This window comes from Sinocyclocheilus anshuiensis, unplaced genomic scaffold (assembly GCF_001515605.1).
Source record: "Sinocyclocheilus anshuiensis isolate Anshui unplaced genomic scaffold, SAMN03320099.WGS_v1.1 scaffold51, whole genome shotgun sequence".
Lineage (NCBI taxonomy): Eukaryota > Metazoa > Chordata > Actinopteri > Cypriniformes > Cyprinidae > Sinocyclocheilus > Sinocyclocheilus anshuiensis.
In genome coordinates this window covers 2,737,877-2,756,039 of record NW_015548296.1, presented here as the reverse complement: position 1 = coordinate 2,756,039, position 18,163 = coordinate 2,737,877, and the positions used below count along the sequence as shown (strand labels likewise).

Sequence of the window (18,163 nt, the reverse complement as noted above, 5' to 3'; positions counted from 1 at the left end):
CATTGAGACATTAGTAACATAATTGAAATAAAATAAATAAAAACTATATAGAAATACAAAAAAACTAATAAAAATAACAAAAAGACAAAAATAAATAAACATGTAAAAGGTCACACCATATTTTATGGTCAATTTCTCTCTATTAACAAACCATTAACTAGGATTTTGCCTCAATAAACTCCTAATTCGCTGCTTATTAATAGTTATAGGGTAGGTAGTTGTTAAGTTTAGGTATTGGGTAGGATTAGGGATTTAGAATATCTTCATGCAGAATATGTGCTTTATAAGTACTAATAAACAGCCAATATGTTAATAATAGGCATGCTAATAAGCAAGTCATACAGGTCAAAAAAGTCATACAGGTGAATGAGTAAATGATGACAACACTTTTATATTTGGGTGAAATCCCTTTACAAACCACTTTGAATACTTAACTGTAATATGTCTTAAACTGATAGACTCTCTCAAAAAAAAAAGAGGGAATTAGAGTCAATTCACACACCGTGACAAGTTGTTTGGGGCTTGTAGCCAAAACTGACGTGTTTTTATGTTTACAAGTGATGAGACTCATGAGAAGATTCCCAAACAAAAGCCTGTTGCGTAGGTATTGCATCACTCACAGGCAGACATTTTCAAGACAAGGTTGTCAAGGCCAGGAAGTCTAAGTTACTGAAACAACACTGATAAAGGTTTGCAAACCCCCCACCCAAGTGTGTGTCTCTCAATGTATGTGTAAACATATGTGTATAAAGGTGCAATGTATATTTGTACATTTGAAATTGGCTGCCAGGACAGAAGACACAGGTAGTGACAGCAGCAGTAAAACACAAATTTCGGAGCCTTTTTACAGGACCTTTGCATTTCTCATGAAATCAAATCTAGCTGTTTTACAGTTGTATCATTTAAAATTCATTCATGAGTTTTGTCCATGCAAAATTCACTGAAATTATGATAGGGTAGGGCTAGGGTGGTTTTCAGGGTGTTACTGTCTGGTTGCTAATGTGTTTTAGGTGGTTGCTAGAGTATTGCTTTGTCGCTAAAATGTTCTAGTCCGATTGCTTAAATAAGTAATAGCATACCTCTTCTTAAAAACATGTGTGACTTGAGGTATCATTCATGTCTGTAACACCCCAAGTTTAAGCAATGGTAATAATGGTGCTTGCCTTAACAATCAAAACTAAATAAGACTGCATTCATTAAACATAATTTCACTGGTCGCAGTGTAAGTCAGTATCATCAAGAGCAAAACAGATGAGCCACATACTGATACTTAATATTTTTCTTTACTCTATTTAGAAATCTTTCCTCTAAGTGTCACTTTTGATCAATTTAATGCATCCTTGCTGAATGAAAATATTAATATCAATCAATATTAATAAGAAAAATCTTACTGACCCCAAACTTTCAAATGATAATATATGCAAAAATCTCACCTACGACCACTGCAGTTCGACCACAATTAAACAGAATATTATATATATAAAAAGAAACAGATTTTCATACCTCCTGAAGAATCTTCAAAGCCTTCACGTGTCTGTGGATTATTAAAAAGAGATGACATTACTGTTAGCAGAAAAATAAAAACAAATAGACTTAGAACAAAAACAGCTGTTCAGTTCTGTCAAGCAGATATATTCCTGATCATCTAAGTGATGCCAACATCTAGACAGCTGATTAATGAAGCCATTTGATACATAACAAATACATTTGAAGGGCTTATGGGGAAAAAGCAGGCTTGCTTGGATAGTGGATCACATTTAATAAATCTTCACACTTAATGACTCATTGAGCCCCTGCTGAAATACGGTATCTTAGGGCAGACAGTCCAATCATAGGCTGTCAGTTCGAATATCAGAGGAGCTGTTGAGTGAATCAGACTAGACAGTGATAAAGATGTGGACAGGGTCTGAACAAAGAAGATCCCTGAAGGACATCACATGAAAAATAACTGGACTGTATTTGGAACGTGTTTAAATCCAGACAGAGACAAACACTTACTCTCTTTCTGAGTCCACCAGGTCTTTGGCAACATAGTAGGCTCTGGATCGGCCATCAATCTGAATGTGACAGAAAAGAAAGCCATGAGAGATAAATGAAGAAACCCAGTGTTTAAAGAGTTCAAGTATACACAGTTCAGTCACAGAGCATGGTAAAGAGAAATATATAGATGATATTTATATATATATATAAATATTGCTAGATACATAGATGGAGACAGAGTGAGAGAGGAATGGATGTTCTGATCTAATTTCTCATACAATCCTGTCAAAAGAATACTGATTATTTCATTAAAGCACAACGTAGATGAAAAAGCTTTCCTGGACGTGCCGCTTTAAGCACAGATGCATTATGGATGAGACGCTGTGTTCATGGCAAGCACAAATCCACCATTGATTTGCAAGCTAATCACAGCTGTCTGAACACGAGTGTTACTACTGAATGGACATATTTAGGAGAACATGACTGCATGACTGGGACCGCTAGTACTGATGTATTATGTATCCATGTTTAGATTTTAATAAAGTCTTTAATATCTGTGCTAGGGTCACTTTTATGCACAAATAAAAATCCATAATAAAACTAATTACAGTGCAGCTGGCTTGTTTCCAGCTTGTTGTAATGCTGAAATCAGGCTGGGATAGGTTACTCCCAGATATTCTTTTCTTTTTAAAGACGAAGAAAACAAGGAAGCAGGCGTCACAAGGCCGGGGCCCCGGCTGATATTACAGTGGCAGAGGGAAGGGGTGGGGTCCGCCTCTCACGGCAGCGCTAAACTGACTGCCAGGAGACGTATGAACCTGGATCTCACAAAAATTGCACACACAGGGAATTCCAGTTTAAAGGGTTAGTTCACCCAAAAATTAAAATGAAAATTAAACTGTGTTTTACTTACCCTCGAAGCATCCTAGGTGTATATGACTTTCTTCTTTCAGACGAATCCAGTCGGAGTTATATTAAAAATTGTCCTGGCTATTCCAAGCTCTATCATTGCAGTCAGAGAAAAGTGTTTATTACTTTGAAATATGGATATTTTTCTGACAAAAATCCATGCATTCACTACAGGAGGCCTTTATTCACCCCCCGGAGCCGTGTGAGGCATGTTTTATTATGAATGCACGCGCTTTATTTGACGACTTGTGGACTGTTCAACTGCAACACCCATTGACTGCAATGATAGCTCTTGGAATAGCCAGGACAATTTTTAATATAACTCCGACTGGATTCGTCTGAAAGAAGAAAGTCATATACACCTAGGATGCTTTGAGGGTGAGTAAAACACAAGCTGATTTTCATTTTTGGGTGAACTAACCCTTTAACAGTGTTTAATTTAAAATATTTTTTTATCTCTCAAATTTTCTGCAGACTCTCAGACCTTGAATTTCAAAACCCTTGACAATACACTTTGTTGGGGGTCGGTAAGATTTTTTAAAATGTTTTTTCCGCTTACCAAGGCTGCATTTATTTTATTACATTTACAGTAAAAGCAGTAACATTGTGAAATTTTATTACAATTTAAAACAAATAATTTCTATTTTAATATATTTTAAAATATAATTTATTCCTGTGATGCAAAACTGAATTTTCAGCAGCCATGGCTCTAGTCGTCACATAATCGTTCAGAAATCATTCTAATATGCTGATTTTATTCTCAAAAAGTTTATTCTGAAAACAGTTGTGCTGCTTAATCTTTTTCATGATTCTTTGAATAATAGAAATTTCAAAAGAACAGCATTTTTTTTAAATAACATCTTTTATAACATTATAAATTTAATGCATAATTTCTTTCAAGAAACATTTTACTGACCCCAAACCTTTGAACCTTGATTTGTGTATGTACCACTATAGTCTAGCAAGCTCTGACATTAGGATATTTGCAATAGATATTTGCAACAGCTGACCTGTCGGTCATGACAGTGGTCTCCACAACTGTCCTCTTCCTCAGATGTGTGTCCATGGTCTTCTTCATTGGACACAGTGGCAGACACAGAACATACAGGGAATGGCTCAGTGTAGTCACTGTGAATAGATGAAACATGAAAGAGAGTTAAATGTACTATGATCACTATGGGTAAGTTACTGTAGGCTTTCACACAACACTTAACCTTGGATTTTGACCCTGTATTATGGAAATTGTACACTTTTAATTTGAAAGGGACCATGTTTGGACCATTTTTATATGTTGGTTAATAAGTCTCTTCTTTAGAGATCATGCACATCATTCATGCACAGAAACTTTAATGAGCTGTGTTTAGTTTTCAGCCTTTATCCTAGGCTAAAAATCCTAAATATAATGTGTACATTTATATTTAATCTCTACTGATACAAAGTCCACTACCATAGCTGTGACTAACAGACCCCAGAAGAGAAACTAAACAGTTATGATCAGAACGCTGCATGTGGCAAACATCACAAACCAGCCAGACTCTCCATATCAAAAACAACGGAATAAACCCTCTCAAAGCACAATGTTTTATATTAGAGGGCACTTTGGTGTCTAGCCGAGCAGAAATTACCCTTTGCCAAGGAGAAACAAAATCCCCCTCTTCATTTAAACAAGACCTGGTGAGAACAATTCATTTTTTTCTCTCCTGCTCCTCCTTACAGTAGTAACACGGATGGCTGGGGCCAGATTGCGAGGACATTTACGGTTGAGCATGAAGGGCTGGTTTGGTGATCCTATGGTGAGCACTTAAAAAAAAAAGAAAAAAAAAAAAAGATAGCCCTGAGGATATGCAAATGTGCACATCGTGAAGCTGCTTATATACTGTAGAGGGTACATTCAAATGCACATATAAGGGAAACCTTGAGTGCATTTGTGCTTACACTTATCTACAGGCATTAGCAAGCAACTCTTCTGTCTTTTGCATTAGTGGTGTTAAAAAATTGTTGAACAGAATCAAATTTCAAAGTAATTAAAGTTAGTGTGTGTGCATGTTGTCAATGTACAAAAAAAGGTTTAGAGGTGCCCAGCTGGGTGTCATACTACTCAAGGACACTGTACACTGCACACACACAATGTCTGCAGCTGGAAGTGGAAATTGCTCATCATTGCTCATAGCCAGCTGAACTGGGCGAGCTAAGGTGACAGTTCGTTTAGAGGCCCCAGATGAAGCATATAGGAGCCTTCTGGCAGGACGTCACTACAATCTTCAGTGATCTCACCAGCTGAGGACTCCATTTTCAGTTAAATCGGATTGAGGGTTAGCATAAGACAAAACAAGCTTCTTCTTTCATCTGAAACAACTTTCAAATAAATTCAAACTGAAACTACCCATATGTAGCTCTCCAGGATCAAATAAAACTGAGATATTTTTATGAACACATCTGGATTTTGCATTGTGCAGAGGAGACTGTCACAACACAACAATGAAATAATACAACAAAACAATCTAATAAATAAAAATAGTCCAGTAAAACAAATGAATCAATATGAACATATCACAAAAGAAACAGTACAATATAAAATATGTAATAAAATACTAATTTAACAAACAAAAAAGGCATTGGAAAAGTCAGAAAATTTGATGTAAAAACGTGCATCAATCCTACTGTACATAATCTCTCCATCTGCCAAAAGTGACAATTTACACAATCCTCCTGACACTTCAACATTACCATTTATGAGAAGCAATTATGGAGCAAAGTACTTCTCTAAGCTGTTTGCTTTAAGGTACCCATGAGCTAAATTTACTGCAGAAAATTACAGAGAGAGTGCAATGATTTCCTATAACACACCTATATGTCCTACTGCCTGATGCTTCCCTGAGGCTTGTTATATGTAATTCAATTCATTTAAACTCTTGATAATAACATATATATTAGAAACCCCAGTGTTTCTCTGTCTGAATCTGTGTAATAGTGCTATTATAGAAGATAAGCATCACTGAGATGACTTCATTACCAGACTTCATTTAACAAAATGTATTTGAATGCAGATGAGGAGAGTGACGAGCAGCATGTGTGAACCGAGAGATGCATATTCTTGCTTGGTTTTAGTTTGCTGGGGCTAAGATTCAGAACAGATCAAAAAGGGTCTAATTTCATTTCTAAATGGGGTTTTTGTTTATTTAGTCATCATTTCAGAATCATTTTAGTTATCTTTCATGTTAAATATTGCTTTTAAAATGGTTACATTTAGTTCAGATGATCAGCCTTCTGACAAATATGTGTACATATTTACATTGTAAATATTATTCAAGTCAAACACTGGCCCCTGCCTTTACTGTAATATTAGAAAATAGATGGAGAAAGCTGGGAACGATGACAACAACATCTTTGTGGTAGCCTTGCTTTCCTGACTGCCACACCTCGCCTTGTTGTTTGGGTCGCAGGGGAGTCTGGGAGATCGGTATTGCCTGTCTCCACCCCATCCCACTGACCCTGTCCCCTCGCCCTTGTCCTGCATTTCCTGTAAACAGCGGCATGGAGGCTCATTGGCTGGGTGCGTCCCCTCTTGGGATAACCTGGCAATGACCTGAAAGCCCTGGGCACCAGGCCCAATTTGGACCGGACCGGACCAGACCAGGCCAGATCCACACCCAACTTTGTGAGCATCAAAATGCAGAAGGCACTCAGAACGTATATGAAAAGATATGCTTATTTTCTCAATTATCTGGAAGTATGTTTCAAAATATGTTTCTAAGTATCTCAAACTCTTTTCCTCTTTTTTATGTTTGATGCTATGTTTGTTGTAATTTTCGTATTCTATAAATATTGCATAATAATAATTTTATAAGTGGCATGAAAATAAAGAGCCAAAGTAATATAATATAATATAATATAATATAACATAATATAATATAATAATGCACTGGATAGCTGGCCAATCAGAGCACACCTCGCTTTTCAGACCGATGAGCTTTGTAAAAATTGATGCGTTTCAGAAAGGCGGGGCATAGAGGAGAAACAATAATGTACATTATGCGGAAAATAATGTTTTTTTAACCTTAAACCGCATAAACACATTGCATTACGCCAAATACACAAAATAATGTTCTTTTTAGCAACGTCATATGACCCCTTTAATGTCCGCATGAACAGAAATTTTACAAAAGTGATTTTATATACAGCACATTAAATGCAAGTAAAGGTTTCAAATAAGTTCTAGGAGAATAAAACGTCAAACTGTGGGTGAAATAATGTTCCACTGTCATTCAGTGTAACACACCTATATTTATGTAAAAATTTAAACAACATGTTTATTCCGACCTGTACGTATTAAAATATACAAATAAGTGAGCATACTAAATTTTATTGCATTTTAAATCTTGCTGACAAATGGCCAAAATGGGATAGTGGCAAAGTTTAAAAATGTAAAATTACAAGTATTTGGGGTAAAACTGATTAGTTTTTTAATATGTCATAAACTGATTGTTGTGGTAAATATGCCTGACAAGACTGTTACACTGAATTACATTTTAGTGGCTGTTTTCTGTAAATCATGGTAAAAACATATGATATTTATTTTTTGCACAGAAAAACTATTTAATTAAACAGGACACTTTCTAATGTATTGAAAAAACAACAACAACAATTCAGTTATGTTTGATGCTATGTTTGTTGTAATTTTCCTTTTCTATAACTATTGTATAATAATATTATAAGTGCCATGAAAATGAAGAGCCAAAGTAATAATATAATATAATATAAAAAAAGCTGTATTACACTTATTGTTTATTGTACTTTTTGTCTTTGACCCATGAATGCTTTTCAAAATAATAATTATTCAGAATATGAATAGACAAATATTTCATAATATAGGGGGTTTAATAGTCAATATTAAACACACTAGTGCTATTTATAACTATAACACTATTATGCTGAAGGACTTTCACATCTTTCCTCAATCATTCTCTCACACTACCCACTGTCCTTTGGGATCAGCAATGAGTATAAAACGCTCCTATGATTGGCTTAGGCATGAAAAAATATTCTTTTTTATGCATCTGCAATCAATCACCAAGAGTTTACTGTCATTGTGTCTCCATCCACCAAAGAGGCAATGTCAAATTTTCTCTGCAAGCATTCAAAATATGACAAACAAAAACAGACAGAACATCAGCAGTGACGGAGGATTATCTTGGGACACAGAGCGGCTAATGGTGCAGACACATAGGCCCATTTGCAAACATGCAATGCTGTTAGATTGCACAGCAACACAATGAGTCAATAATGTCACCAGAAAAAGGTCCCTGGCTCCCATATCATCTTCTGAATAATGGAGGATGCTTAAAAGTGTGGCACATAAATACTATGGCCCAGGGTAACTTCCAAATGTTTCCATGGGGAAAAAATCATATGAACCTATATCAAGCTATCACTTTATTTAACTTCTAGTAATGGATCTTATTTTGCATTAAAGCATGAAACCTGTACTATCAGATGAGCTTTAAGAAAGTAAATTTATAATGCTTAATGTATGCATCATCTATAACATTTAAATCTAAAGAAAGTGAATATATATATATATATTGTCAAGTGAGATAAACTGCAGAATAAGTAATAAACAATGGAAAGACTAACAATATACCAAAAAGCAATTCTGGAAATTTCCCTTCTGTTTCTCTGAAAATCGGATTAAAAAGCTACCCAGAGGCCACTTGAAAAAGTCAGGGTCTTTGACTACACTGGAGGTAATCGAGCAGAGGTTTCTAATGATGACTCTAGGGTGGCAAAATGAGAGCAGAGAGGGTCATACAGTGAAAAGAAGGTCAGAAAGTCATCCGTCTTTAAACCTCTGTAAATCCTCAAATCTCCCAAAAGCCCAATAAAAGAAACACGCATGGGGAATTTGGTTTAATAACACTACATGCTACCAAAATGCTCACCCAGAGGACAGAAATCTCTCCCTGGTTTTCTCATCTATTCCCCTCCACTCAGCTGCATCAGGCTGTGAGAGCATTGCATTAAAGGTGAAAAATAGCCCTGACGTTTAATCCACTTTCTTCCCATACTATTTGTATCATTAAACAATTGCATTGTATTCTTTCTCACACAGATAGGGTACTCCAACAAATGTACCATCAAATCCTGCAAATTAGAAAATCAGATAAGCTACCTTGCAAGCATAGTCCATCTTTCCAACCCATGAATCTCAACGCCACAGGCTGCTCCACTACCACATGTGCAACACGATACCCAAGTGTTTGGCAAGTCAGCTTGCATAATTATACACAAATATGTTTATTATTATTATTATTATTTCTTTTGCATAAAAGCAACATCACTTTCACAATCAAGTTGGACAACATCTTGTTGTAACCTGTATACTGTATCTAGCTCTCCAATATTTCATTATATATTCTAGAATATCTGTAATATTTTAAGTCTTGTTTACTCGGCCAGGAAGATTACAGAAAGTATTCTGAGACAGAGAGAGGCATAAGCTGAGCTATCAGAGTGACCAAACACTTGCCTAATTTCCTGTTAACATTGTTTTGGTCAGCACTTCCTCCAGACTTGTGTGATGGTATTGCCATTGTGTTGAGAGGAAGGTGTTTCAGCATTCAAAATATAACTCTCTAGACAATCTTATGCTAGAGTTTGATGACTTAAACAGAAATATTTCTTCCTAATATAGTTTGTTTCAGATCCCTTTTTATCCTTGTTACGATTACCAATGTGGAAAATGTTAATTTTAAGTACGTAGTTGTATAAAAACCTGACTATACCTTTCAGGGTCTTGCTCTTGAGTGGTGGGCTTGTTTTCTATTCCTGCAAAGCTATTCATGTCCACATAGCCATCGTTCTCATTGGCAGGTGCTGATGTCCGATTGTGGTCATCGAAGAACTCTGTAATAGTGACTGCCCGAGTGGGTCGTCCATGTGGAATCTGGATATTCTCATAATCTGAGTTTATTGCAGGAATGTTTTCATAATCAGAAGTATCTGCACTTGGGAAGGAGATGGAGCGTGGTTTAGTGAGGGGTAGGGGCATGAAGGGGGGCCGAGAGCGGTCCTCAAAAGACTCCACTCTGGCTATACCCCTGTTGCTATAACTCTTGGGTGCACCTTGCCTTCTTTGCCTCTCTTTGTAAAGCAGAAAAGTGGTAGGTATTTCTGAATTACGTTGTGGCTTTCCCACAAGAGACTGAAGCTGTGGGGAGCCACTTGTACTCCTTCGATCAAGCTCCAGCACCCGAATCGGCCCATGGTGGCTAGACTCAGATGATGACCTGGAGGAGCGGACACTGCCATTTCCATGGGCTTTGCTTTCAGATTTTTTCTTAAATTTTAAAGTCAAGAAACGTTTAAATGAAGTCTTCTTCTTTTGGGGGTTGTCAGGAGATTCGTGTTGGATTAGAAGTGAAGGAGAGCTTTTGGTTACAGGCCTCTTAGTTATGTAAGCTAACTCAAAGGGTGGTGGGATATCAACTAGAGATGTAGGTGTCGACACACCACTGGAGGACTGGTGACTTCTTTGAGAAAAGCTTCCAGAGGAAGTAATCACAACTTGTACTCCTTCGATCAAGCTCCAGCACCCGAATCGGCCCATGGTGGCTAGACTCAGATGATGACCTGGAGGAGCGGACACTGCCATTTCCATGGGCTTTGCTTTCAGATTTTTTCTTAAATTTTAAAGTCAAGAAACGTTTAAATGAAGTCTTCTTCTTTTGGGGGTTGTCAGGAGATTCGTGTTGGATTAGAAGTGAAGGAGAGCTTTTGGTTACAGGCCTCTTAGTTATGTAAGCTAACTCAAAGGGTGGTGGGATATCAACTAGAGATGTAGGTGTCGACACGCCACTGGAGGATTGGTGACTTCTTTGAGAAAAGCTTCCAGAGGAAGTAATCACACAGGGCAAAGAAAGTGTGTCATCTTTTTTTTGCAATCTGCATTCCTCTCTAGAAGATTTCTCACCCTCAAAGTGCCCTGAAAATGGCAAATCTCTGCCCTCAACAGAAAGCGAACGAGGAGAAAGAAGAAAGCTCCTTGGCTTCAATGAGGGAATTACACGGTTTGCCTCTGTTTCATCTGAAAGCTTGGGATGTGGAACTCCATTCTGGTCCAAGGCCAGAGTGTAGTAGTCGTGAGACTGGTACTCAGTGCCCGTCTCCTCAGGCACAGTCTCAGGAACATATCCAGGTACTTTCCCAGAAAGCGAGCGAGATCTCGTCACAATGCTCTTCCTGTCCAGAGAGATAAAATTCTCGCCCTCCGAGTCGAAGCCAGCCTCCTCGTAAATGTGTTCATCACTTTCTGTGTCAAAGTCCTCAAAGAAAGGCACAATATGACAGTCCAGCTCTTCGATGTCCTCTTCAAATGCTTCTGTGGTGTGGGCAAAAACCACACGGTTTGTAAGTTCTGTAGTTCTGCCTACATCCAAGTCAGCAGGAACGGTAATGTTGCAAAGTCTGAGACGCGGCTGGCAGCTGTTCCTCTGACTCAAATGAGCTTGTCCCCTTCTAGCCGATCGTTCTCTTATACTTTTGCACTTGGTTTTCCTCTCCAAGTTTACTGGCTCATCTTCATCTCCTATCTCGACGTAATCTTCCGACGACACACACTCCACCTGCTGATCGTCACCATCGTTGTCTTTGATGTCAGCATAGTCATCCACTTCTTCATTTTTTGCCATCTCTTGACCCTCAGAAGCAGGTTGAGAGACACCGTTTTCTAATTTCACCTGTTCCTGCTCTAACTCTGCCACATCGTCCGATGATACATAGTAAGGCTCTTGGTTTGACGTTCCCTCTGTTGCGATCTCAGAGTCTATTGGTTTCTCATTGCTGGACTCATCATCAGTGCATCTTGCTTCTGGATCAGAGGTACATGTCAAATCACTTGGCACAACCTCTATGACAGAGTAGGGCTCAAATGCATCCTCTGTCTCCTCTGCAAACCTGAAACGTCCAGATGGGTCTTTGGTAGCACGTTCGGCCTGCCAAGTACTGTTGTCATCCAGTGTGCCAATGACATCATAAGGGTATTCCTCACATAGTGAGGGTTGACTGCAGTTTGTAGCTTTTGAAGAAAGTCCAGTCTCATCTTCTTGTGCCTCATGAACACATTTTGCACCTGTTCTAGTGTCCTCTTCATATTGATCATTGGCACAATAAAAACCGTCTGATGATGGGTCCTGAATCTCCTCATACGGACTTTGAGATTCACCTGCAGGCTGATCTTTAATGAGTGTCTCATTCTCAGAAAATGCACAGGTGTCCTCAAGTACATTATAAGCATCTTCTCCATTCTCAGCTGGCTTGGTATCATGAGTGTTTTTGCTGTGGTCCTCATCTGCTGAATCAAGACTTTCATCGACCACTTCCAATAAATCTGAAGAGGCTGAATGCTGTATTTCAGTGGCTTGATGAACTTTACCTTCATCCATCCTACCTCCCACTGTTTCATCCACTGCCATTTGTAATTCTTCCTCTATTTCATTATAGCAACTTGTGTCATGGTTAGTCTCATAATTTACAGTAAACTCTTTGTCAGATAAGTCCACGTCATCATCTGTACAGTTTTCTCTGAATGCATCTGCTTCATCCTGTGTGACATCTGATTCATTATCCTGGTTCAGCTCCAGTCTATCAGAGGATGTTATGTACCCATTGCCCACAATGCTTTGGCTCACCTCAGAGGCTTGCCTTGGTTTGGGTGCCACAGGAGGTTTAGGACCTCGGGTGGAGGGACAAGGCCTTGACATCAGGGTGGAACACACAGTTATAGTCAAATGGCTTTGTCTTTGGTTGATAAATTTGGAATTGCTTCTACAAATCTGCAAACAGCAAGAGAGAAGAAAATTACATTTCAATGTTGAATTGGATATCCTTGACCTTGCAATAGAAATAAGTGAAATAACTTACAAACTGACTGACACTATGCCATTATGAGCTCAGCTGCTCCTTTAAAGTAGCATATTGATTGATCTACATTGATCATTTGACTGATGAACTGCAACCTCTGAACTTATAACGAAGTGATTATATAAACAATGAAAAAGAACTAATAACAACTAATAAGATCCCATCCATTGATTTCCAAGTGCATCTTCTCAAAAAGGGTTAACCTGAAGGTCATTTTTGGTGAAACACACCCTTTTTCTTAACAAAACTCATACACCCCTTGTCTTTTCCTGTTATTTGCTACCTGCCTTGACGCACGTCCTATTAAACTCACCATGCACTTGGTGCTCACCCTGCTAAGATGTTGTTTCCTGACATGACTAATTAACTATTCCAGCAGACTCTCCTGGAAAGACTGCGGACAGGAAGTGCAAAGGGGAAGGACATTAACAGTGCACCATGTCTTCTCCATGAACCCCCTCCCCATTTTTTCTACAAGAGCGTTTTGCACAACACAAATACACTTCCTTCTCGTCAGACTTCCCATGATTCACTCTCCAGTGATAAATCCCACCCAGACACAACCCCCCAGACTGGATTTTTATTTTATTTTTTGCTGAAAAGGTCGTTTCAGTGCGTTTAAGAACAATAAAAAGAGAAACAGCAACATCCCAGCTAAGGTCCCCTTGGCAAAATAACAGGATATGAATTATGCAACAAGAATTCACTTCAAACAAATGGTTAAACACAATGGGAGGAATAAAGGCAGAAACAAACTCTTCAATGTGCAAAGCCATTAAAGTGCTTTGCTAATTTAGTCCTACCAGCTGAAAGTGAACAGGACAAACTAAATTAACATAAATAAAGCACATATATATATATATATGCTATATGTGTGTTGTGTGTGTATGAATTATATACGTGTATGTATGTGTGTGTGAATTATGTTATTCAAATAAGAAATGAAGAGGAAAAATAAATGAATACAGCAGCGTTGTCGTTCTGTGGCGAACTATAATAACATTTTCAATATTTGCTTACAAGGACTACTACAGGATGAAAGGACAAACTGTTACTTCTTATGTCAGTTACTTCGTAATGCCATATACTTTTTTCAGTATAATGTATGCATTCATAAAATACCCTGCAAAACTGTGGACAGATCTGGCTGTTGACTATTAACCTTAGATTTCACATTCTAAAAAAAAAGTAACATAATTTAACTGTACTGAAAAGTTTACTCTATTTGGTTTCATACCGGCGTTCATTGTCGGATGTCATCCACCATGGCATCTGAAATATTTCCACATTATTCCTTGATATTCCGCCGAAGCAACAGTATATATCCAGAGGTGCCGTGAACTTACTCCAATGACATCTGTCATAAAGCCTGAGAAGTAAACAATGAACACTTCATCACTTACTCGACGGCGTTCTTCCAAAAAATATCAATTTTATTAGCGACTGTTGCAGCAGGTCTCTTCAGAACCGCGCGCTTCCCGCCTGAAGGAATGAGAGAGATGCGCTCGCGCTCCGGTCTGAGCGTGGAGACTGAAGGTGTTTTCCGCGCGCTTCCTGAGGAGGTACAGCGAGTCTCCCTCACGGGAATACAAGGATCGATGACCGAAACCTCAGAGAAAAACATCTAAAGCCAATAACCATCAGTGGCGTACAGCACTTTCACAAACAGCTGTTCCATTGCTGTCACGAGATGGTATGTTTAAGTGTCCCTATTAGAGGATATTTTACAGAATTTCTTGTTCTCACAGAAAAAAATACAATACAATACAATAAACCCTAACTCGAAATTTCTAATCAAAGTGGGTTTGTATCACCACATTGTCATTCGATTTAGATTTATAGCCTAGAAAAGGTGGCTTGAATCTTTAGCTATATCAGAATATTTAACATTACGTTAACTGTGCCCTGCTTAATTGTAGCTATAAAAATAATAACTAAAAAACATAAAAATGCAGTAATTTTGTTGGTAGCCTATCAAAGACCGTCAAAAATTCTTTCTTGTGATTTGGGTAATCAAATGTTCCTAAGAACAGGTTCTAAAACAGTTTACTCTAAATGCTTTTGGCCAGGCTTCCTTTTTGCTCATCTGTTGCCTGATTGGAGGAAAGCAGCTCTTTAAAAACCTCTCTTCATAACAGGAAACTGCTATCCCTCTTTCCTGCACAACAGGCAATGCTTCCTTAGCAACAAATGAACAAATGTGCTGCTGTTAATTCTACTGGGGAATTACTGCATTCAAGATTTAGACTGTATTTTTCCTAATTCAATGAGTATTTTTTAGACAAAAACAGTTCTTATAAATAATCCAAATAGGGGACGCCCAGGGGTAGCACCAAGTAGGCTATTTGAGGTCCCGCAAGTGATAGTCCTGACTCAGTTGGTGCCCTATGCAAGATAATGCATGAATAAAAAAAAAAAGAAAAAAGAAAAGAATTGATGCTAGTCTTTTCATTTGGCATGCAATGTTACCGGGATTAAATCCTGACTTAACATATAATAATAATCCGGTTTCTTCTTATTATAATTTTAATACACCAACCAAACTTGCAACTGACCTTGACAGCCAATGATCATCATACATTTGTTATTAAAGGAAATTTTCTGCAAAAAGGAATGACTTAATTTTACTACGCAAATTTAGATGCATGAATGGATCATTTCTGTCACAGATTTTTGCACAGACACTTTTTACCTAATAATCATGCAATTTAATGATAAAAAAATAATAATTCTGTGTGGACTTTTGTATGGATGTTGCATTCAAAATTCAAGATATGGGCCTGACACTTCTGACTCAAAATCAGTGCAAACAATAAAATTAAATCAAATTATATTCTGTGGAAGTAAAACGATTGGAAGGCAACTGTAGTCTAATCATAATTCTAAACATATAGTGTAAATATAATTCTGTTAATTCTACTTTCATAGCTTCTCCTTTACACCAAGAAATCAATGCAGACAGATCTTTGGCATATAGGCTATCCACCAAATCAGATATTATTTGACAGACCCTTTGTTGAAGCCTAATGAACACAGAATTGTAAGACAAGATAACCCCCAGCTGAGTAGCTGCCGTGATGTTCAAGGGCAGACAACAGTCCTGAAACTCAGGAGAGAAAACTGTCAGCCACCTGGGGCTCCATGTTGACAGCTTATATCACAAGCCAAACACTCAAACATTAGGTGGCAAATTCCATAGGACGTATAATATATATATAACTCCACAGGACTAATTTCTTCATATCTATCGCTCTTTCTCTCTATATGTCTCCAAACCGAAGGTCAGATGAACACCATGAGTGATAGGATAGCAGTGCTGAGATACAGGAGTGTAGCACAGGGGAATAAACCATATGTTCAGAATGTTTCATAACTGCCAGCAGTGACTATTAATTAACAATTTGTTCTCTAGACCATGTTAGCTTCTGAAATGGACATCAAACTGCCGTAAACCGCTTTCATTGAGCTAGACAAGAGTAAACACCATCAAATAATTGTTTTTGTGGCCTTGACCCCTCTCAAGAGCAATATTTACAACAGCTACAGCATCACATGAGCTCTCACAGGAAACATTGTTATTCCTGTAAACTGTCGGACAGCTTAAATGACAACGTTTAACAGAAATCTGCTTTCTTAAAAACAGTGTTCTCAAAAACATTTTTTCAAGCTTCAGACTGAAAAGTACTAGTGGTTCGTTCCTAGCTACTGTGCCTCTTCTTTTGTTCTTTTAATGGCAAACCAAAGCCAAAGATAGCACACAGCTGGCATTTTGCTGTGCTAATTGTGTCCCTTACTGGAAAGTATACTATGGCACCAAATTTGACCTTTTTTGCGTTTTATCAGACAAATGTGTTTTCGTCTTTGGGGACGGGTGCAAAGCGGAGAGTGTTTGTAGGCATTGTAATTGAAGGGGTGACTGAAAGAATAGCTCTGAGATAAATAACCCTGCAGATGTGGTTTATATGCACAGGATGAAAACATGTTTTCTAGATTCTGTGAAGAAAAATTTCTGACCGAGCAGATCTGCCCCTCCAGATCTGTGCCCCTCCACCTGGATGGCTGCATTATGGCACATGCTTAGAATAAGAGGAAAAACATGTCAGAAACCATTTTTTTACTCATAAACACACATATGTATTCTCAGAACTGACCCAAACAGGAAACTGATTGGGAAAGAGGGTCAATGACTTTTTCCCAGAGCTCATATGAGTCTCTCATCACCCTTTACATAACACCTGCCTTTAAAAGAACACGCTGAATGTTTCTAAATTCTGACAAGCTGGAAAAAAGCTGATTATTATTGAACTGAAAAGGTACATTCGGACAGTGAAAACTGTTTTCACAGAAGAAAGTCTCAATGCATAATTACATTTGACAGAAATCGGCGATTTTTCTATATTGATTGATGTTTTTTACAGAAGGAAGTCTCATTGATATGCATCAAACTCAGTGTTACATAATTAAATATTGCATATATCAGTGATTTTAAAAAAACTAAAACATTTTTAAATTATTGCCACTTTCCACCAATTTATCTTAAGCAATTCTAATTAAGTAAAAAATGTAAAGCCTTTTAGAAATGACTTTTTAGCGCTAAATCTCCACTCCAGTCTGGGATCTCCAGGTGTCAGACAGTCATATTCCCCTAGAAGAGAACATGAAAGAAAAAAATGGCATCAGCACTCTTAGGCAACTCAAAAGCACAGCTACAGAAACAACACTCTCACCTTCCCCCAGTCCCTCGACCAATGCCACACTTCCAGAGAAAAACAGGTGAAGACAGGAGACAGCACTTCATCAAAAATAGCAAACAAAGACTGCACTCCCTGTGGAGTCCAGGACCTCTCAAGCCAAATCAATACCACACTGCTGGCCATGCAGGGTTATAGAAGAATGCATATATGTAGTTAAAGATTATAGAGCAGTCTGTAAGAGTCTGTTATGCAGTAGTATTTAACCTTGTGTTCATATAAATTAATAGGTCAATGACTTTTTGTCTGGACCTATTCATTGTTGTTGTTTTTTTTGTTTTTTTTTGGAGCATAAAGTCTGCAAAAATGTCTGTACAGATGTCATAATGGAAAAAAAGCCACATTAAGGGATTGGGTTCTTGAAAAGCCACAACCTTCCATTATTGGCATAATTTTACATTTTTATTTCTCAGAAAATAGTTATATTATCCATATTAAGGTTTAATATTAATAATATTTAATAACACATAACAATATTTTATAATATTTTATTATTGTTATTATGACTATTATTATTACGCTTATTAATATTTGGGGGGGAAAATCACCCTCAAAAGTCAAAGCCATGTGGTGCAACCAATAAAATAATTGTGGTGCAACTAACA

The 18,163-nt window shown here is 37.7% G+C and overlaps 1 protein-coding gene across 1 annotated transcript in view; it reads right to left on the bottom strand.

Annotated features, from left to right (window-relative positions):
• LOC107656043 (FYVE, RhoGEF and PH domain-containing protein 5-like) overlaps positions 1 to 14,539 on the bottom strand; it is a 58,305-nt gene extending 43,766 nt beyond the window's left edge. Inside the window, exons 1-6 of the mRNA XM_016443700.1 lie at positions 14,045 to 14,539; positions 10,519 to 12,719; positions 9,672 to 10,175; positions 3,900 to 4,017; positions 1,999 to 2,057; positions 1,504 to 1,534 (exon numbers count right to left, since the gene is read on the bottom strand). Coding sequence (XP_016299186.1) covers positions 1,504 to 1,534; positions 1,999 to 2,057; positions 3,900 to 4,017; positions 9,672 to 10,175; positions 10,519 to 12,647 — 2,841 coding nt within the window. The 5' untranslated portion in view covers positions 12,648 to 12,719; positions 14,045 to 14,539. The remainder of the gene's footprint in view (positions 1 to 1,503; positions 1,535 to 1,998; positions 2,058 to 3,899; positions 4,018 to 9,671; positions 10,176 to 10,518; positions 12,720 to 14,044) is intronic.
• Between the last annotated feature and the right edge of the window lie 3,624 nt (positions 14,540 to 18,163).